Source organism: Schistocerca gregaria, chromosome 6 (assembly GCF_023897955.1).
Source record: "Schistocerca gregaria isolate iqSchGreg1 chromosome 6, iqSchGreg1.2, whole genome shotgun sequence".
Lineage (NCBI taxonomy): Eukaryota > Metazoa > Arthropoda > Insecta > Orthoptera > Acrididae > Schistocerca > Schistocerca gregaria.
Window position 1 is genome coordinate 430,455,746 of NC_064925.1, and position 23,433 is coordinate 430,479,178.

Sequence of the window (23,433 nt, forward strand, 5' to 3'; positions counted from 1 at the left end):
CAAGATGCACAGGACAATCCGGAGAGGTGGTGGCATGGCCGCCATTGCAGTTGATACAGCGGGTAGGAGGCAGACAATCTCCCTCGTGCGCATCCCCACCACAGAATACACATTTGGCTGGGTGTCGACAAGTAGTAGTGTGGTTGAAATGATGACACTGGCTGTACATTCTGAACCTGATGCACTGCTACCAGACTGAATATCATAGCCTACTTTGATATTGGATAGAAACACCAGTCTATCAAAAGGTGAGAAAAATAGTGCGGGTGGGCACTAAAGACAAATCTACCTGTTACATTCCCCGGTGGATGGCAATGACATTTTGATCAGAGATGTAAGACTGGATTTTGGCCTTGGGCAGACTGTCGAGCAGCCTACCATAAATAACACCACGGGAAGAACTCTACAGTTCTATGGGCCTCAACACAAACAGTGTAGCTGTGGAGAAGTGAGGCGGCAAGCAGTAGTTGTGCTCAAGAATCAGAAGTCTTCTCCAAAAGCAAAGTGCCATTCCGTAAATTAGAGCAAAATTTCACAGGGCCGGCAATTGCATCAACACCTTTCTGAATAATAAACAGATTTACTGTGGCTAAGGGCAGACTGTCTTCAGTACATGAGACCACGAGGAACTGTGGTGCAGCAGGAAGGGTCTTTGAATAGCTAGCTTCATTATGTTTACATTTCATAGACGCTGAATGTGAAGATGATTGACTCATTGGGAGGAAATTCCCACAATTGCCAGCGTCTTTGATGACAAGCTCCTACCAACTGGGGGCCCCCTGCACAAGGGGTTGCACCCTTCTTAGGTGATTGTTCACACCTCATGTCACACCTCCCGAACACCTGATAGAGGAATCAATCGGCAATTTGGGAAGGTTGCAGTTCAGGCAATCACCCCTCCCTGGGCCTGGCATGTACCACGGGGTACGTGCAAACACTACCTGTTGAACTGGGGCTCAGAATTACGTGCTACCCAGTCACCTGTTACATGTCAGAAGTGTTTTGTCAGTCTTCAGGAGCGCACAGGGAGGAAGAAGGAAAGAGGAATCTCTAATGCCAAAGCGGAGAAATGAGAGGAGAAAGGAAAGAAAGAAAGGAAAAGGGAAAGAGACGGTGGTGAGACTGTTCTTCCATCAGCGACAGACAATGCAGAACATTCCCAGTAATACCCCACCCGACATGTTCCCAAGGGAGAGGGAACAACAATAGCAGGAGGATAAGACATGCAGCGTGGAAGAGAATAGATGCTGTAAATGCTGGGGCCCCGTTGTAGCCAAGCTGAAACCCACCAAAGAGTGGAGAGCACAATGGGGGGGATGGCAAAGAGTGATCTATTGCTTTCTCGTCAAAAACACTGATGCCAGCACAATGTAATTTTAGCCAATTTGAAAACAATGCCCTGGCCATTATATTCACCTTAAAAAGTTATGTATATGGACAATGATTGTTTTCCTTACAAACCACAAACAATTGCAGCCCTTGCCCAACACAAAAGTGGGCACAACTACTAAAATGGCTCAAACTCCTGCACTGGACCATGTTTTCAGAATAAACTTATGGTATCCAGCACTGTTTCTCCACACAGAATGTTAACACTGATACTATTTCTAGACTCCAAGTGGAGCAAGACTTGGACTTTGAGAATGCATATAAATTTTCTTTCCAAAAAACACACCTGCAAAATCAAATTCTTACATTCTGGCATCGTTGCCACACATTATCAAAGTTAAATGGATTTGTTGCCCCATATGGGGAAACGAGGACGGTCATCTCCCAAGTCCTACAACACAAGTTGTCAACACTGCTTCATTTGCATCTACACACACTCTCCATAAGCTACTGTATAGTACGTGGTGGATGATACCACATACTACTAGTCATTTCCTTTTCTGTTCTTGCAAATAGAGTAAGGGAAAAAGACTATCTACAAGCCTCCATAGAAACACTTGTCTTCATGGTCCTTATGAGAAGCACATGTTGGTGGCAGTAGAATCATTCTGAAGTCAGCATCAAATGTCTGTTCTCTAAATTTCTGTAACAATGCCTTGAGGAAAGAGCATTATCTTCCGTCCAGAGATTCCCCATTTGAGTTCATGAAGCATCTCCGTAATACTTGTGTGCCGATCGAACTCACCAGTAACAAATGTAGCAGCACACCTCAGAATTGCTTCAATGTGTACCTTCAGTCCAACCTGATGGAATCCCAAACACACTAGCAGTACTCAAGAATGGGTCACACTACAGTCTGATTAAAAAAACTTGTCATAGTTGAAATTTCATGCATTGTATCTGGTTTCCTCCCTTCAGAGTGCTCAACACCATGCCCAAAACCTTTTGCTGTTGCCATAACAATTAATTCAAAGTAGTTCACTTCCAACTCATCATTCAGTTTTCTTCCTTTGTGTGTTTGGATCCTGAATCCTTGGTCTGACTTTTATATTTCGTAACATGATAACCACACCAAACCACTGTCAACCACTGTCCCTCCAAAACAAACACACGAAACGATGCAGATGAAGATTAAGTACACTCCTTTCATATACAGCATTGATCAAACACTACTGGATCCTTCCACACAAGATCCAATTTGCCATACATCAGCTTACATCGAGTAAGCTCTGCACGACATTGCATGAAACCGAATTTGTGAAGACTCGGTATCACTGCGACTGGGACGCTAGTCCAACAACATTTTGCAGTGCACTGGCATAGCGTTGCAGTTAGCATATAAACCTGATGTATTGAAGATTGAAATTTTAAATCTCGTCAAATGTAGCTAATTTTTTTGTTTTTCTAAGTCTAAACAAAATACTATCATTTTTATTCAATTAATTGGTTTAATTTTTTTAATTCTAATACTTTGCCATGTTATTGTCATCATCTAATTGACTATTTTATTTGCTCTTATTTCTCTGTTATTCGTTTTCATTTGGAATCTCCTTATGTCCTCTATAATCTGCAACCAGGTGCCAACCAGGACTGCTCATTGGTTGGTAATGGGGCATCCCATGTAGTTAGTGTGAGAACAGTTTCGGGTAACCAATGAGACCAAGAAATTAGTTTGCTTTTACCACTACAACAGAAATTTTGCTATGTAGGATGGTTATGCAAACAAACACATTACGAAATTTGTGTCTCGAGTTTGCTCATAGAGGTTAGTCTTAAATGTCATGAACAAAGCGATCATAATTGTAGTTCTTCCACAGATTGTTAGTCACCATTTTTGCATGTGCACTGCACAATGTGAGGTTTTGCTTAGGTTAGGACACAAGTTAAATTAGGGTTACAAAACCAGTCAGCTGCCACAGTTCAGTCACTCCTCACTTAAAATCATCTGTTGACCCAGCATCTCGTTTTCTGTCATACGAAGTTTTGGCTGTTTCCAAAATTGCTCCATGTTACACATTAATAGCATTTGTGAAGTGGCCCGCTACATTTGCGTGTCACCTATAACCGAGTGGTATCCGGCAGCAGATGCGGCAACACTTTAGCAAGAGGGGAGAGAAGTCAACTATCCAGTAATTTTGATTGGACTAAAGCATTCAATATGCTGTCTCCTTTATGGGTGAGCTACATTTCCCCCAAAATAATTCTCTCAATAAACTGAAGTCCAGCATTCACCTTCCCTACTACCAATCTGACGTGTTCGTTACATTTCGTATAGCTCTGTGATGTTAACAACTAGATATTTCATATATGGAACTGTGTCAAGCAGCTCACTACTAATACTGTATTTGAACATCACAGGATTGTTTTTCCTACTCATCAACATTGATATTAAGTTAAGAACACATGGCTGCCGTCTCCGTCTGATGTGTCTACAGTCTCTGAGAATGAGATCCAAACAAACCACTCCTCACATCTCCTTGCCTCTTGTCAGCAGCTGCTAGGCTAGTGGTAAGAAGTGGTGGCATCGCTGACTGCAAGCTGAGGGAAGTGTTGGAAGGGGAGAAGTAGTAATAATGAGGGAGTAGGGAAGCAGTACAAGTACTCAGATGCTTCCAGCCAGTGACGATGCATGATGTCTTGGTCAACAAACCGTTCCATCTGAGACAAAAATGTGGTTTTTTCCAGTGCTTTTTTCAAATTTTCCTTACACATTTGAAATTCCCTGATTTTCAGAACTTGTGGCAACCCTGACTTTCCAAAAAAAAACGGGCTTTAACAACTAGTTAGACAACCAACATATTGGAAACATTTTAGGCCTGACCTTATCAACAGTGTTACTATAGACACATGGACTAGTAACCATGATGATACACAGATCATTACTAAAGTCAATCATCAATCAAGAAGGCAAGGTGAGTGTTTATGCTAGAAAAAGCAGATAAATAATTATTAGCATCCCACTTAGACAAAGGATGGACATTATTTAGTTCCAGTATGATTGGCGCAGAAATTTTGGGCAAAGTTTAAAGTGACTGTAAATCACACACTGTAGACGTCTCAAATACGTGGATTAAGAATGGAAAATACCCTCTGTGATTTTATAGTCAAATTCGTAAAATGTTGCACAGAGATTATTGCACTCTCAGATAAAAAAGAATGCACAAATGTCGACAGGCAAGAGTTAGTCTAAATTCATGTGTCTGTAATAAGAGCAATGTACGAAGCATAGAACAACCCTCACGTCACCTTAATGGAAGATCTTTCAGAGAACTCGAGAAAATTCTGGTCATATGAAAAACCTCTAGGCAGATTGAAGACTTCTATCCAGTCACTCATTGTCAAATCTGGTGCGGCAATAGAAGACGGCAAAAGGAAATCCGAAATTTTTAATTTCACTCTAAAGAAATCATTCATGCAGGAGCGTCATAGAAACATACATAGGCAGATTGAAGACTTCTATCCAGTCACTCATTGTCAAATCTGGTGCGGCAATAGAAGACAGCAAAAGGAAATCCAAAATTTTTAATTTCACTCTAAAGAAATCATTCATGCAGGAGGGTCATAGAAACATACTGTTGTCTGACTGTCACACTTTGAGGGCATAGAAATAGGCATCCCTAGTGCACAGAAACAGTTAAAAACAAATTAAGTCAGATTCAAATGGAATCCCAGTTCAGTTTTACAGGGAGTACTCTGCAGCACTGGTCCTTTATTTAGCTTGCATTTAGTGCTAATCTCTCACCCAGTGCCAAATGGTCTGCGAACTGGTATTCCGGAAAGGCACTGATAAGAATACTGAGCATATGCTTGCAACTTTCCAACAGCATCAGGATAATCAAGAAACTTCAGCATATAAATACTTCCTGTGGCCTCCAGCAATGAAACCGTGGTCCAGGCTCCATCTTGACATTGCATACCCATTTCTGGGATCACACTGGCTCATACTAGCAGATGCAGGGAGTAAATTTCCTGATGTTTCTCGAACACATTTGACAATGATGGCCGAAACCATCCAAGTGCTGACAACGACTTGCCACTGAAGACCTTGATGGAATTGTGACTGGCAACAGTCTACTTCATCCCAATATCCAGACAGTTTTGTAAATCTAAGACATTCAACTTGCACTGACAGCCCCATTCCATCCGGCATCCAGTAGTAGGAGACATTTCATTCACACTTTCAAATAACAAATGATGAAATTTTTACAGACCATAACATTGACAGTGTGCTCACACTGTTCTTGGCATCATACTGTTGTTCTCTGCAGGCTGGGGTCAACCCAGCAGAGAGGCTGCATGGCCAACCTCAGCCCTTACAGCCTGCTATTCTGAAATCCCATTGTCTCCGAATTAGTTTCTCCCAAGTCCACACCGCTATCACTATAGGATTCATGAGAAGGTGTGGACAATGCTTCTTTTCAAGGGGCAAGCACTGCCGGGCCTCAGCATATCATCCATCTTCTCAGTACAGTTATGGTGTAGATTCAGCTGGAGGACCATAAACAGATCCGTAAAAACAAAAAATCAAACAACTGTACCCATGCAGGGTCTCTGATGTTTCAAATTGTGACTCCGCCATGGTTTTTGTTACACATTCCCTGTGGCCCATGTTCGAGCTCTACCAAATGCGATGGCTGCAGCATTGCCCACACAAACAGGACTTACACAGTCACCAGGATACCAGTGTCCACAAAAGAGCTCTCATTGCTGCTGGCACTCCCTTGCCTGTGGACATTGACACTGTGATTTCAAGCTAGTCAACCCTTTCTCTTCCCAAGGAGGGTGAGAGGAGTGATGCTGCATAAGAACATTTAGTCCTCCTGCATTACAGGACAGTGAGTCGGGCGAACGAAGGGCAGCCCTTTAAGTGCCACAGTATCGTAAAGCAAAAACAAATAGTTCTGAAGACTGAAAAGAACAGTTTGTCATGTGGAACTGACAGTCACCACCAAGATCTGTGGTGCCCACCTTGTCAACAGGCAGCATCCTCATCAACTTAAGAAGGTGTGGCTATCAGAGCCTTACTTGCAACCACGTCACATGGCCATGAGTAATGCAGATTGTACCCTTCTGTTGCAACTGCATTTAGGGCCCAACACAGCTACAACTGACTCAGTTAAAGCCCACAGACCATCATTGATCATTGCTGCAGAGCCCTCACGTGTGGCCAGCAGTCAAACAAGAGCAATACTCTTAACTTTGCTTCATTGACTAGGACCTAGTATTCAGCAGTCTCAGAATTTTCTGCTGTTGCAAATTCTGGCAGCTGTCAAAACCATGGACCTTCTGGACACAGAGCTTACTGGTAGGTTCACAGTTACAGTGTTTCACTAAGAACCTACAGTATTCCGGCCTGACAGTGATTGTACAGGTATAAACAGTTGGACATTCAGACTTGGCCAAGAAGTCTTCTCGTGTTCAGTGACTTTATTAACTGCTACTACTGCGATTGACTGAGAAATGTGTTTAAATTATACCGTTATTGAAGTGTTTATGGTCAATTGTCTACCTGGGGGCTTGTTCTTCCCTACTGAGCCCTTAGAGAGAGAGACCCACCTCAATTCAGTGTGTTTAATTTAGGTTTTCATAATTTCTGTTAGTTGTTGTTGTTGTTGTTGTTGTTGTTGTTGTTGTTGTTGTTGTTGGGATGTTTAAGGGGGACTAAACAGCTAAGGTCATCAGTCCCCCATTCCAAAAAACCGGCGAAACAAAATTTACGGAACAGGTAAAACCCCAAGGGGGGAGGAGACGCCCCTCCCCCCAGTCACTGAAAGAACACCAATGTGGCAGCGAACACTAGAGACAAGAAGAGTACAGACGAACACCGGACAGAAAGAAACGGAAGAAAAGAAGAGGGCCAGAGACTGGTTGACTGACCATGGGAACAAAAATTGGGAAAGAGTCAACCACCCGAATACACACATTAAAATCTGCGACCAATGGGACACTCGAGGACAAGATACACAGAAAGGGAAAGGGACAGGTCCCCCCTAAATGGAACCATAAAAAGGACTACCACGGATAAAATTTAAAACGTCGTCAGCCATGAAGGCATCGTCGCATAAAACCAAAGGCAACGTGCCCGGGAGATTAAAAGTCTGCCGGAGGGTGCGCAGGCGGGGACACTCCAATTTCTGTTAGTTACTCCACGCAAATTTTCTAATGTCAATCCTAAGGGCCCAGGTTCGATTCCTGGCTGGGCTGAAGATAGTGTTGTCCTAATCATCATTTCATCCCCATCGACGCACAAGTAGTCGACGTGGCATCAAATCGAAAGACCCAATTATTATTATTAAAATTTAGTTTCTTAAGTGAGCCACTAGTTCTGGTAGTAACTTTGCTTTCACTTCCTACAACACAGCGTGTATATGAGAAATACCACAGCATTCTTAGGCTTTGTGTTTAACTGACTGTGACAATCAGTACAAATCAGGAAGGGGAATCCATACTATCTCCAGCAACTTAATGAAGAACTTCAGAACTCACTAAATTTTGGTTTATTGCCTACTTTATTCTAATTCTAAATAGCTGACACAGATTTGTTAATGCAGGACTCAAAGCAATACATACCTTTGGTATTGGTGGTGGAACCCATTCTCGTGCAATATATTTTTTCTGCTCATATTTTGCACGAACAAAAGCTTCCAGTGAAGAATCTGTCTGTGGTCGCCTGAAGTTATCAGGTAGATTGGCCTCATAAACAGCTCTCGCACGGCTGTTGCCCATTTGTTGTAGGCTCTAAGAAAAAATTGTGAAAAAGTCACAGGAGTAAAACTGTACATATACCACCATATAAAAATATCAAAGTCTATAAGTCATTCTATATTTATCTTTTTTATAAGCGCGAAGAACATAGGTGCCATAGGGGAATATGTGGCAAAGCTGAAGATCCTTGCCAGAAATCTAGTGCACCGGCTAAGATATCTGAGAACCTAATCTCAGCATGAGAGCAACACAAAATTTGTAAGTCAACTTTTCACTTATGTGCGAAAGGGTTGCACACTATAAACAGCATATTCAAAGGACTAAGACGATATGTTTGTCCAAATAGTTAATATCAGTAAATCTCCAACTGTTTAAAGAAACGCACTCCCATGTATAAAACAGCTTGAAACACCTCATTACTTTACAAATGAGGATGTGTCAAGTATTTGACGTTAAGCAGATAATGGAGAAAAATTACAGGAACTGTCTGAAATTATGCTTGAAGTTTGTTGGAAGTTTTTAAGTGCTCTCATTATTACACACTGGACTAATATAGTGCAAGCAAAAGCTAGTTTTTCAGGAATCTCATTGTGTGTCGTACAATGATATAATTTTGCAGGTACATTCAGTGATGTATGTGGATACTGTCTGCAAACTGTGTTGTGAATAGAGTTGACAGTAATAAACTAAAATGTCATGTCTGATACTGAAGTTTTACTGCATGAAAAACGAACATATTGTAACCATTGTACATTTTCCCTTTTCATCATTTCATTGGAGGGACAGGGGGGAGGGGCAGCAAGAGGAAAAGTTTCGTAAAACATCTGAAATTGTGTGTGACATTTGTTGGAAGTTGCCAAGTGCTCTCACTCTCAAATACTGGATGAATAAAGTTGTGCACCATCACTTACACTGCCATAAGACAAGCACACAGTTTGTAACTGTAATACTGATCTTATTGTGTTAAACTTTTAATACAAAATTTTCTCTCTTAATGAGTAGATAATGGCAGCATTTTTTAGTTTTAAATTCCATCAATAATCACGCAAAAATGTGAAAATCAAATTTTTGACCCCCAGAAAGCCATTTGATACCTGCAGCTGGTATTGGTTTCCAGGACAGTCAATTGATAATATAGAAAGTTTAACAAAAAAGGATGTACACAATTACAGTAAATGAATTAATAATCTCTCAGCAGTTGTTCACTCATGAATAAAAATGTGTTTAGACTGCCAGTCACCATTAAATGAGACATAGTGGGCACCATCCTATTCCAACCTATTCATGGGCCATCTAGATGAGTCCTTTATAACCAGAATCCTAAGCCACTCACCTAGTTTAGATTCACTGACAATATCTTTGTGATCTGGACCAAGAGTGGGGGCACCCTACCTATATTCCTCCAGAGCCTCAATACCTTCTCCCCTATCCGCTTCACCTGTCATCCTCAACCAAACAAGCCACCTTTCTCGATGCTGACCATCTCGCAAATGGCTACATCAGTACCTCTATTCATAGCAAAACTACTGCCACCCATTTCATACCAAAATGTCCCTTCCATACAACCTACCCACCCATGGCCGTCTCATCTGTAGTGATGAGCAGTCCCTCTCCAAATATACAAAGGGTCTCACTCAGCCCTTCACAGACCAAAATTACATTCCCAACTTTGTACAGAAATGAATCTCCTGCGCCTTCTCTCTCCAGTCAGTTACAACCTCCCACATTTCCACTGTCCAACCACAAGAAGCACTCCATTACTCAATACCTCCCAGGACTGGAGTACCTGAATCACATTCTCCGCTAGGTTTTCAACTAGCTCTAGTCGCGCCCTGAAATGAGGAGGAATATCAAATATTCACTATACTTCCACCCCTCCTACAGTGGAATTCTGCTGCCCATACCTACTGCATCCTTGGTCCCAGCCCCTCATGGCTCATATTTCTGTAATATGACCTAGTTACAAGATCTGTCCCATACATTCCCCCCTCCCTACCACCACCACCACCACCACCACCACCACCACCACCACCACCACCACCACCACCACCACCACCACCACCCCAGTCACAGGCATCACCTATCCCATGAAGGGCAGGGCTGTCTGAAAACAGTCATGTGACCTACAAACTAAGCTGCAACAACTGTGCTGCATTTTACATAGGAATGACAATCAACAAGTCATCTATCCATGGGAATGGCCACCAACTAACTGGTCTAGATATAGCTGGACCTCCCAGTTGCTGAATATGCTACCCAACACGTCTTGCTTCACTTCACTTCAATGACTGGTTCAGAGCCTGTGCCATCTGGATCCTTCCCACTGACACCAGTTTTTCTTAATTGCGCAGGTAGGAACCATTCCCCCTCTACTTCTCTCCTTTTCTGCTTCTCATCTCTCTCCTCTCCCCCCCCCCCCCCCCCCCCAAACCTTCCAACTACACCTACGAACTCTACCACGTCCCCACCATGTTCCTGCATGATCCCTCCCCTACCCTGCTATCCTTCAACATCCCCATCCCAGCAGCTCCTTCCTCCAACACCCAGACTGCTTTCTTCCGTCATGCACAGCTGCTCACAGTCTACCCCCTGCAGCAGAGGCAGAGGGCCTTTTGGCCAAAAGCTCCATGTACAGCAGTCTGTGTGCCTGCCTGTGACTCAGCACCTTCTCTACATGGTGAGGAGCAATTTATCTTTTTCATAACATTCTAATTATGCCATTCTGGATTTTCCATTGTTTAATTATTGGACTTTGTATCTTTCATTAATATTCCAGAGACAGAGGGTCAAGAGATTGCAAAACAGTTGCATTTCAGATTTTCCTATAAATTGTAACTACGTAAGGCTATGTAGTTTTTCGTGGCGGAGTTCTTTGGTTAAAAGTTCCCTATTAACTTACCATGTAAAATTCAGATATAATCACAATCTTTATATGGTTGCCTCCATCATTGTTTTAGGGGGAATGTCCGACTGTTGTGAAACTAGCGAGGCTCCCACTTTTATACCCATAGGATGGGGTTATGTCACGGTATCATGGAAATGGCATAATAAGTTTTTTTGACAATTTAAACTGTTTCCTTGATCACAGAGTCCCAACAGTTTGATGCATGAGCACAAATTGTTTTGTACAAACAAATTCTTGAGTTTATTTAACAGGCTGTGTTCATCCATCATAGATTTTTCACAATTCCTGTATTTAAGGTGACTGATGATTCACACGGTGATCGGCAACAGCCCGTGTAGAGTGGCCTCCCACGACTTGCCACATCCACCAGGATTATACCTCATTTCCTATTCCTCAGGCTGTCATTACCTTTAACGATTCACAATGTTTCTGTAACATTTCTGGGTGATTGGAAGACTGGTCCGATTCCTTGCCTATTTTACTAGTGGTTGCACCACAGAATGGAAGCCCCATTACGTGTTAATCCTCCTGGTTGCCTCAAGATGCATGCTGTTCAACCAAGCCAGGAGAACAATAAAAAATGTGGCTTATATTTTGCTGTGCAACAGCTAATAAGAGGGGTGCATTCAAGTTCTTTTACATAAGTAATTTAAAATTTATACTGGACCATGGTAGCTGCTTGGTCCAATGCCCTGAGGGAACCTCGGTATCTTTAAGCCGTCAGCACACGGACCGTGCTGTTGAACGTCAATGTTGAGCGTGCTACTGAACGCTCAGGAACAACGTGCCTAGTGCATGTGGTACATGGGCTCCAATGTGGTGTACACTATCACAATGCGCTCCGGTGTCAGTTGCGGGATGTTTCTAGCTTGTAAATCACACTGTTTACTAAACGGTCGCACGTCAAATTCCCATGTTAATTCTTAAAACACGTATTTCCTCCATTGTCCATATGCTAGTCATGTTGTTCTATACGTAATATACACTGATGAAAACTTAAATATGCACGTACATGTTTTAGGACTAAAAGGAAAGTACCATGTCCAATAAGTAAGGTCACAAGCTTATAAAACTTTTATTACAAACAGTGCTATACAAATTTGCAATAATCCTGCACATAAGATAAGCATTACTTCATTGTTCCAACATTTTAGTAAAACCCCAAGGTCATTTTTACTCTATCACTGTTCCTACCCAGTAGCAAAATGCTCTTACTGTAAGATTGCAGAATGTTGGTAACTGTGAGCTTTTAATCAAATGACACCCTGTCTCTTAAGCGTCAACTGTACTTTGAGTCGCGAATGAAAGATAGGAGGAAGAGCAGTAGATCATAAAACTGTCTACAATGTAAGTCTTCAATGGGCTCTTTACTATGTTTATTAGTGGCTTATAACAAGGAAAAAGAGGTTGGCCCTTAAAATGCACCCTTGAGGAACATTGTTCTCTCACAAAATTGTGTGAGATGATGCCTCTTACTTGATAGCAGAATGGCTGGCATACAAGGGACGATTTCCATAAAACTGGTGACCTACCACAGAAGCCCAGTTGCAAAGCTGACAATGTGATTTACTTTGTTGCTGGGTCATATAGTTATTCAATATACAGAACATCCATACAAGTTGGTGTCTACATAGGAAAGCTTCCTGTGTCATCTTAATCAGGCAGGTTAAGTTTATTTTGGGTACAATTATATTTTCTACATCCACATTTGAAGTGGGTAAAGAGTATCTTCCTCCCAAATTTTACTGTCAGTTCAAGGCTACTTCTTTCGTAGCTTTTGAGATTAACACTTGGGTGACTGCGTGTGGCGGTATCATCCTTCGTTGATTTTTAGAGGTGTATAGCAACGGATACTCTACATGATTACGTATAGAATGTAATGTATGCAGTTGAAAAAAAATCAAGAGAGATTTCTTTTGATTCTACATAATATGTGTTATACATTACAGCATCTAGTCGTGGCCTGTTTGTTAGTGAGCTGATCATTAGAAATGACAGCAATTAAAATACTCAAGGTCTGCTGAGATTCAGAGTACACAATAGCATTACATCTGCCAACAATGCCTACAGAAATTTGTTAACACGGGAGAACATATTGGGCACTAGGAAAAGTTATGATTTTTCCAGAGGTTTTATGAGAACAGAAGGGCACCTAAAAAGTGACTGTGACCCAGAAAGTAAGTCCTTGGTATTTGAGAGCTCAGTGAATCAGTGCCAGTGGACTACTTTTAGATTCTCGGAATGAGAGGTAGTTGTTAATTTAAATGAGCTTCATTATAAAGTATTGTGAGGAACTTGCAGTAGTAGTATTATGTGCGTTCATTGTATATTTTGAGGATGAAGGCTGTGTTACGATGACCTAATGGATTGTTTCACTGCAGTCTTACTAGTCTTCTGTCAATACAACTGAGAATGTGACAATAGTAAAGCTGCCACTGACACTAGTTTTGTAAATAGTTTTCATGATTTGTTAAATAACAAGACAGTATACACGTAGATCGTTGTCAACGAGTCTTACAGGTCACATAGTGCCTGTTTTTTATTTTATATTAGCACCAAAAAGTACATAGCAAAATTTGTATAGATTGCAGTACGTGTGGCAACACTACACATGAAAATCTGATTCTGTTTAACAGAGATATATGATTTATTTAATATGGGAATAGGGGAGACATGAATTTTAGCATGTGAATGTTAATCGAGAGAGTAGAGAGATTACTCTAATGGGTTGTTGTTGTGGTCTTCAGTCCTGAGACTGGTTTGATGCGGCTCTCCTACTCTAATGGGGTGCCTACTTAATTAATCATCCTCTTCCCACATTGTGAGATGGCACTGTGGCTACCAGTGACTCAATCTCAGAGAATTAAGTAAAGTTGTGAAAAGAACAAATAGAGAGAGAAAGCATCTACAAACTAGGTTTGGAGCATCACAAGAGTGAGACTGTGTACAAAATGTAATACAAAAAGAAAACACCCCAAGGGGAAAAGTTATGCAAGGAGGATTTCCTCCAAATTCATGCAGCATAATGTAAAGTGTAAAAACAATGAGATATCTGTGTCATTAGCAGCTAGATTCAAGCAGAATCCATGGGCAAGATTAACCAAAGGAGAGGAGGAAATGTGAAGGCATAAAACTGCCACCACAGTTCAGAACCGTAACCAGACAGTCATCGCCAGCAGCAGCCGCTGTCAGTGATCTGACGACAGTACAACCCTCCACTGTGAGCTTGCTTCTGTATCGGCCTCCTTTCACATGACAACACCCACACCTAGAACACTGGTCCCGTTCGAGATTTTTCGATGTAACTCGAAAACAACTCCCTAATGGCCAGTGCTGGACAGCTGCATCTCAATCCCAGCCCAGCCAAATAGGTCAAGACTGGTCAGCAGGCACATGCATGGCACCAGCCTTGTGTAAGTCATTGCTATGAGTTAGTTCGTCTGCCACCTTAACATGTTGCCACTGCCACAGCCATAGCCATAGCTGGGCCACGAATCATGAGCTACTGCCTGACTGCTCCTAGCAGCCAATGCTCCACTGCTGCAGCAGGGCTTCGTTTACTACTTGGCAGTCACTAGCAACTCAGCCCTATGGCATGCCTACAGCACTAGCTCAGTTTGCCACCACCTGTACACCACATTTCACGTCTGCCTCACCTGCTTCTGCCAGTGGAAATATTATGAGCCAACACCTAACAGTGGTCAAAGTTGAGGACAATGAAATGGCTATCCATATTTACTGGATTAATAAAGAACTGTTTGTATTCATCATTTGTTTCTCTCCAAATGCCTGTATTATCACTCCTGTCTCGCAGGCCACCAAAAGAACCTACAACCCCCGAGGTGGGAGTCTAGCACCTCATGACATGACAGCTCCCACCGACCAGTAACATTCTTCTACCATTCAGTGTAACTACTAAATATGAACTGGACAGATCAGTAGTTCCAGCATTTTTCTATGTTGACTTACAAGAGGAAAGTTATGTTAAAATTATCATGGCTACCAAAGTGATGGAAACAATAAATGATGAAAGCACTAAAACACTTACAAAAGTAGTCTACAAGTTACAACAGGAATGTAACTGGTGAAATATGAAACTACACAACCCATTACTAAATTTAAATTTCAGCAGGTTCTCAGCTGAACCATGCATCGAGCGTGCGCGCGCACGTACGTCTGCAGTCTCCAAACAAACCACAAGGTGAGCAACAACACCAGTGCATGATGGAAGTGGCAACTGGGTGGGGGGAGGGATAGTATAGTGGAAGTGGTGGACAGTAAAATCTAGCAGTTTAGACGGAGGGCAGGAGAGAAGGTGCAGAGGGGGGAGGGGGTAAGTAGTGGAAAGGAGAGAAATAAAAAGAATTAAAAGACTGGGTGTGGCAGTGAAATGACAGCTGTGTAGTGCTGGAATGGGAACAGGGAGGGGGTTGGATGGGTGAGGACAGTGACTAACGAAGGTTGAGGCCAGGAGGGTTACGGGAATGGAGGATGTATTGCAGGGAAAGTTTCCACATGGGCCATTCAGAAAAGCTGGTGTTGGTGGGTAGGATCCATATGGCACAGGCTGTGAAGCAGTCATTGAAATGAGGGATATGTTTGGCAGCACGTTTAGCAACAGGGTGGGCCACAGTTTGTGGCCATTCATGTGGACAGATAGCTTGTTGGTTGTCATGCCTACATAGAATGCAGCACAGTGGTTGCAGTTAAGCTTTTAAATCACATGACTGGTTTCACAGGTGGCCCTGCCTTTGATGAGACAGGTGATGTTAGTGGCTGGACTGGAGAAGGTGGTGGTAGGAGGCTGTATGGGACAGGTCTTGCATCTAGGTCTATTACAGGAGTATGAGCCATGAGGTAAGGGATTGGGAGCAGAGGTTGTGTAAGGATGGACGAGTATATTGTGTAAGTTCGGTGGACGGCAGAATACCATGGTAGGAGGGGTGGGAAGAACATTGCTCATTTCAGGACACAACGAGAGGTAATCGAAACCCTGGTGGAGAATGTAATTCAGTTGCTCCAGTCCTAGATGGTACTGAGATATGAGGGGAATGCTCATCTATGGCCCAACTGTGGAACTTTGGGAGGTGGTGGGAGACTGGAAAGATAAGGCATGGGAGTTTTGTTTTTGTATAAGGATGGGAGGATAATTACGGTCAGTGAGTCGCTCAGTATATTTTGAGAGGGACTGCTTGTCACTGCAGATGTGATGACCATGGATAGCTAGGCTGTAAGGGACTTCTTTGTATGAATGGGTGGCAGCTGTTAAAGTGGAGGTACTGCTGGTGGTTAGTAGGTTTTATATGTATGGAGGTACTGATGTAGCCATCTCTTAGGTGGAGGTCAACATCTAGGAAGGTGGCTTGTTGGTTTGAGTAGGACCAGGCGAGGCAAATGGGGGAGAAGTAGTTGAGGCTCTAGAAGAATGTGAATAAGGTGTCCTCACCTTCAGCCAAGATAGCAAAAATGTCATCAAGGAATCTGAACCAGGCGAGCAGTTTAGGGTTCTGAGTTTTTAGGAAGGATTCCTCTAGATGGCCAAATGAATAGGTTAGCATAGGATGGTGCCATGCGGGTGCCCATAGCCGTAGGTAATGCCTTCAAAGGAGAAGTAATTGTGGGTGAGAATATAGTTGGTCATGGAGACTAGGAAGGAGGTGGTTGGTTTGGAATCCATAGGGCTTCTGGAAAGGTAGTGTTCGATAGCAGTAAGACCATGGGCATTAGGATTGTTAGTGTACAAGGAGGTGGCATTAATAGTGACGAGCAGGGCACCGGGTGGTAATGGGACAGGAACTGTGGAGAGTCAGTCGGGAAATGGTATCTTTTATATAGGAGGATAGGTCCCAGGTAATAGGTTGAAGGTGCTGGTCTACAAGAGCAGAGATTCTCACAGTGGGGGCATTTTAACTGGCCACAGTGGGGCGTCATGGGTAGTTGGGTTTATGGGCTTTAGGAAGCATGTAGAAGGTTGGATTGCGGGGAGTGGTAAGGGTAAGTAGAGAGATGGACTCAGGGGAGAGGATCTGGGATGGGCCTAAGGATTTGAGTAGTGACTGGAGATCCTGCTGGATTACTGGAATGGTATCACTGTGGCATGGTTTGTAGGTGGAAGCATCTGACAGCTGATGGAGTCCTTCTGCCACCTAATCCTTGCAGTTCAAAACAATGGTGGTGGAGCCTTTGCCTGCAGGTACTCAGATTCATCACCCAGCCTGAGAACTGATATGGAGAATAGCTCAGAGGTACTTAGGCTCATAATCAAGCTGTAGATTGTTCCCGCATGATGCACCACCACAGCATAGAGCAATCCACTGATGAGGGACTGGCTGTAAATACTATTACCTGGAACTTGCTAGCCACTCTTGCTGCCCTTTCAAGCCTTTTGTTATGCACCATCGAACAGTGGAATTTTGACCTTCCTTGTTTTACGTCACTGAATTGCTCCATGAACTAATGGACATGTCCAAGATAACTTTGCTACGCTCTCGACTTGTTTTTGAATAAGCAATCCTATGCAGCATGGGCTGTGACTTTCAATGATTGGCACACTACTGTGCTTTTTCCTGTAAACAATGTGGCACATCAATGCAAAGTCTTAATTCATGAAATTGTGTCTCTTGCTCCTGACAGAGAAGTTAGTATGAAGACTTTAGACTCATCTGATCCAACCCAAAACAAAAATTACCAAAGGTTATGAAGCACCAGCATCATTGCAAGCTGCACCGAAGAGCCAAAGAAACTGGTAAACCTGCCTAATATTGTATGTAGAGCCCCTGTGGACACGCAGAAGTGCTGCAATACAATGTGGCATGGAGTCTATTAATGTCTGAAGTAGTGCTGGCGAGAATGGACACCATGAATTCTGCAGGGCTGTCCATAAATCTGTAAGATTATGAGAGGGTGGAGATCTCTTCTGCACAGCACGTTGCAAGGCATCCCAGATATGCTCAACATGTCTGGGAAGTTTGGTGGCCAGTGGTAGTGACTTAACTCTGAAGAGTGTTCCTGGAGCCACTCTGTAGCAATTCTGGACATGTTGGGTGTCACATTGTCTCGCTGGAATTTCCCAAATCTGTTGGAATGCAGAATGGACGTGAATGGATGCAGGTGATCAGACAGGATGCTTATGTATGTGTCACCTGTCAGAGCCTTATCTGGATGTATCAGAGATCCCACATCACTCCAACTGCACATACCCCACACCGTTACAGAGCCTCCACCAGCTTGAACAGTCACCTGCTGGTATGTCTCCATACCTGTACACGTCCATCCTCTCGATACAAACTGAAATGAGACTTTTACAACCAGGCAACATGTTTCCAGTCAACAAATCCATTGTCAGTGTTGACAGGCCCAGGTGAGGTGTAAAGCTTTGTGCGTGCCGTCAGAAAGGGTACACGAGTGGGCCTTCGGCTCCGAAAGCCCATATCGATGATGTTCCGTTGAATGGTTCGCACGCTGACTTTTTCATGGACCAGCAATGAAATCTGCAGCAATATGCGGAAGGTTTGCACTTCTGTCACTTTAACAATTCTCTTCAGTCATCGTTGATCCTGTTCTTACAGGGTCGTACCAGACAACAAAGGCCATCTCTCTGTGCGCAACAGGCTGCATGATACACAACTTCACTCCTGACGTCCATGGTGAGGTCCGTCTTTGCAACCACAATGCCATTCAGTGGGGTACAGAAGGGCCCCAACAACATGCCAAATGGACCACTCAGGATTGGCATCACATTCTGTTCACCAATGAATGGCGCATATGCCTTAAACCAGACAATCGTGGGAAGCGTGTTTGGAGAAAACACGGTCAGGATAAACACCTTAGACACATTGTCCAGCGAGTGCAGAAAGGTAGAGGTTCCCTACTGCTTTGGGGTGGTATTATGTGGGGCCGACTTATGCCGCTGGTGGTCACAGAAGGCGCCGTAACGGCTGTACAGTACTTGAATACCAGTCTCCGACTGATAGTGCAACCCTACTGGTAGTATCTTGGCGAAGCATTCATCTTCATGGACAACAATTCGCACCCCCATCGTGCACATCTTGTGAATGACTTCCTTAGGGATAATGACATAGCTCAACTAGAGTGGCCAGCATGTTCTCCCAACATGAAACTTATCAAACATGCCTGGTATAGATTGAAAAGGGCTGTTTATGGACAACATGGCCCACCAACCACTCTGAGGGATCTACGCCGAATAGCTGTTGAGGAGTGGGACAATATGAACCAACAGTGCCTTGATGAACTTAAGGATAGTATGCCATGACGAATACAGGCACACATCAATGCGAGATGATGTGCTACTCGGTATTGGAGGTACCGGTCTGTACAGCAATCTGGACCACGACCTCTAAAGGTCTCACCGTATGGTGGTGCAACATACGTGTTGTTTTTTTGAGCAATAAGAAGGACAGGAATGATGTTTTTGTTGATCTCTATTCCAATTTTCTGTACAGGTTCCGGAACTCTCGGATAAAGGTTACGCAAAATTTATTTCGATGTGTGTACATTAAGGGCACAGACAACGTAGTTGCTGACGCTTTGTCTAGGATACCTTTACGGATCGAATCATCTAACAACTTTGGAGAAGGAGAGGAAAAGACTAAAATTATGTACTTGAGAGGTGTGAAACACGAAAAAGAGATCCTGAAAATTTGCAGACATCCGCAGGTATCAAAACCATGATAAAAATTGGAAATTGGTTAAGAGCATGTTGGGTAAGAAAGGAGGAGAAAAAACAGAACAGTATTGTAAGGTACACAAGGGTATTTTATTCAGGAGACATAAGACTGAATCGGGGGATTGGAAACTACGTCGGCCGGAACAATGTATTGATACTTTACTTATACGCTTGAGAGTTTTGGTCATTGTGGGTCAACCAAATGCACACAAAAGACCCAGGAAAACATCTATATTTATAACACACGAAGGAGAGGTAAGAAGAAGATGGCAAGCTGTGACTGATGTCAAAGAGTGAAGATAGATAACCAAACAAGTAGAGGCCAAATGCAAAATAACTGCCTAATAGTAACCTAGATCTCGTCTGTGGATGTTTATGGACCCTCACTTAAGTCTAACAATGGATTTTGTTGTTGCTGATCTATTTTCCAAGTTCATAAAGCTGTTTCCTCTTAAAGCTACCAGTAAGCAAATCTTGTCCAAGTTTGAAAACACTATCATGTGGGTATTCCTAAAATAATTTTATCTGATAATGGTTCTCAGTTTAGATCACAAGCTTGGAAAGATTTTGTTGATCACACAAAAATAAGGCATATTCTAACCTCTGTGTACCATCCTTCAAGCAACCCTGCAGAACGGTACGCGAGAGATTGGAGGACTGTTCAGAACTTGTTATAGTAAGAATAATACCAGTTGGATAGATTATGTCAATGATTTTGAGGATAATATGAACAGCTTACAACATTCTTCAACAGGTTTTTCACCCTTTGAAGTAATGTTTAACTGCAGACCAGCTAACCTTATTTCTGAAAATGTTGAGTTTCCAACATGTAAAATTCTGTCGCAACAAGAGAGGGAAGAATGTGTTAGGGAGATGATCAAGAAACAGGGGCATACGAGAAAGCAGACACATGATGGTAAAGGTAGATTTTGTAAGTTTGAGGTAGGAGATCTTGTGTTGGTAAAAGCCGAAGAGAAATCTAAAGTTTTGACATCTGAGAAAGAATTTTTTCTGTATTTACATTGGACCATTCGAAATTCTAGAAATTCCACTTCCTAATGCATACAGGTTTGTGTAGTCTAAATTAAGAAGTTTGCATTATGCAATATCAATGAACTGAAAGCATATAGACATGATCCAGAGGTATCTGATTTTTGTTTGTTCCTTTTCCATTGTCATGAATGTACTGTGTAAGAGGATGTAATTTTTAAAGTTCTTCCTTATCCATTGACAGGGTTTAAATCTGTAGATTTATAAGACTATGTAAATGTATTTTGTTTATCATGAATTCAGTATGTAAGATAATGTGATTTTTGAGGTTCTGTCTTATCTATTGACCGAGTTAAAATCTATAGTACACTATATAATTATGTTCTGTAACAAGTTCATGCTTCAGAATTTGATACACGTATGCCATAATACTAAATTAGTGTAACCTTTTACAATTTTGAAATGGGACAATGTTCATAACTTGTACTGAAAAAATTAGGAATAGTAGCTTAGTGTATCTGTGTACATCACCTTGTTAGTTCATTTTTATTGCATTTTGCTCTGTTTATTAATGTTTCATATTTGAACACTTTACTTTCAACTGACAAATACCACATAATTGAATTTGAAAAATTTATAGGAAGAGCATATCTTGTGTGATGTAAAAAAGGTACTGAACAGCATATTTAGTTTAGTAGTAGTTCAGGATTTGATGTGAATGCTAGGCAGGCTGCATGAGGCACAACTTCAGACCTGTCATGGTGTCCACACAAAACAGCACTGAGCGACGGGACGATTCCAGGGCAAAGATGGACTCCTGAATGGATGCTACCAGTGGATGGCGAGAGTAGCACTGGTCGAAAGCTCGCAGGCTGCTCAAGAAGAAATGACTTGCCAGAGCACAAGTGGATGTGCTCAAGACACGAGATATGGCCACCAGCTCTGCAGTTAAAACACTGCAGCCCTCTGGCAAGGAGTGTTGTTCAGTATGTCCTCCATGAACATACTCAAAGCCTACATTACCATCAGCCATTGGTGTAATCCACTTTATGGCTCCGATGCATGTAGAGAATATAGAGGAAGTGATAGTGGAGAGCTGCAGGGTTAATGGAGTCCTTAGGGCCATGCGAAAGGTCCAAAAGAATCTGCGGCCTAGGTGCCCACCATGCAGATGTACATGAATGGACCTAGAGGAGAGGTGGTAAAGGGAAAAACTCCAGTTCAGACAGAAGGGACTGGACACAAACCGCAATCTTAATCGCTGACCTGGGCTGCGATGCAGGAGATGAACTGACGTGATTAGAAAAGGAGACGGTAATTCGGATGCGCAGAACTACAAATGTGTGCAACCTAACTGGCAAGCAGTTGTGCACACACCACCTTCAATGGAGGGACTCCGGCCTCCACCAGGACACTGGTCACTGGACTTCTAAAAGCTCCCATTGCTAGGCGAACACCACAGTTGTGCACTGGGTCGAGTAAATGCAACGATGAGAGCATCGCCGAATTGTAAACCAGACTCGCATAGTCAAAGCAGGATTGTACAATGACTCTTGTAAAGCTGCAGCAGCATAAAGCAATCTACACCCCAGTTGGTGTTGCTCAGGCTGCAGAGGGCATTGAGGTGCTACCAGCACTTCCGCTGAAGCTGACGAAGGTGAGGCACCCAAGTGAACTGGGCATCAAAAACCAGTCCTAAGAATTGATATGTCTCCACTACAGTGAGTAGATAGTCATTAAAGTAAAGTTCTGGTTCTGGATTAATGGAGCAACGCCGACAGAAATGCGACTTCGCAGATGAAAACTGGTAGCTGTGGGCTAGAGCCCATGACTGCACCTTGTGAATGGCTCCCTGTAGGCACCACTCAGCACACCAGTACTGGAGGAGCAGTACGAAATGCAGAAGTCATCTACATATGGAGAAGGTGAGACCGAAGGGCCCTACAGCTGCTGCTAGACTGTTGATAGCCACTAAAAATACAGAGATACTCAAAGAGCCCTGTGGAATGCTATTCTCCTGAAAATGGGGGCAACCATGGGAGGCACGGAAAGTAGAGCGACAGGAAGTTTTGGATCAAAATAGGGAGCGAGCCCCAGAGACCCCCTTCGTACAATGTGGCAAGGACCTGATGTCGGCAGGTTGTGTCAGACGCTTTACGTAAGTCAAAAAACGATGGCAACCAGGTGTTGGAATCTGGAAAAGGCTGTTTGGATGGCAGACTTGACGGACACAAGATTATCAGTGGTACAGCGACCCTGGCTGAAGCCGTCCTGACGGAGCCAGTAAGCCACATGACTCCAGGACCCGACCCAACCCACACACCATACATTCCAGCAGCTTACAGAGAATGTTGGTGAGGCTGATGCGTCGATTGCTATCCACATCAAGCGTAGTTTTATCAGGTTGTAGCACCGGAATGATGGTGCTCTTCCGCCATTGCGACGGAAAGATGCCATCCCACCAGACCCGGTTGAAAAGGATGAGGAAATGTCGTTTGTAGTCAGACGAGAGATGTTTAATCATCTGACTGTAGATCCGATCCAGCAAAGGAGCTGTGTCGGGGCAATGTTCAAGGGTGCTGAGGAGCTCCCACTCTGTAAATGGGGCGTTGTAGGGTTCACTGTGGTGTGTAGTCAACAAGAGGACTTTCCTTTCCACCCACTGTTTGGGGGTGCGAAAGGCTGGGGTGCAGTTCTCTGACGGCAGAGGCTTGAGCACAGTGCTCAGCAAAATGATCGGCAATTACAGTTGGATCGG

At 43.1% G+C, this 23,433-nt stretch overlaps 1 protein-coding gene across 2 annotated transcripts in view; it reads right to left on the minus strand.

The window, feature by feature from the left end:
• LOC126279043 (stromal membrane-associated protein 1) overlaps window positions 1-23,433 on the minus strand; it is a 131,199-nt gene that overhangs the window by 101,665 nt on the left and 6,101 nt on the right. For both annotated transcript variants that reach the window (XM_049979448.1, XM_049979447.1), the window contains exon 3: window positions 7,960-8,127. In XM_049979448.1, the coding sequence (XP_049835405.1) occupies window positions 7,960-8,127 (168 nt within the window). The remainder of the gene's footprint in view (window positions 1-7,959; window positions 8,128-23,433) is intronic.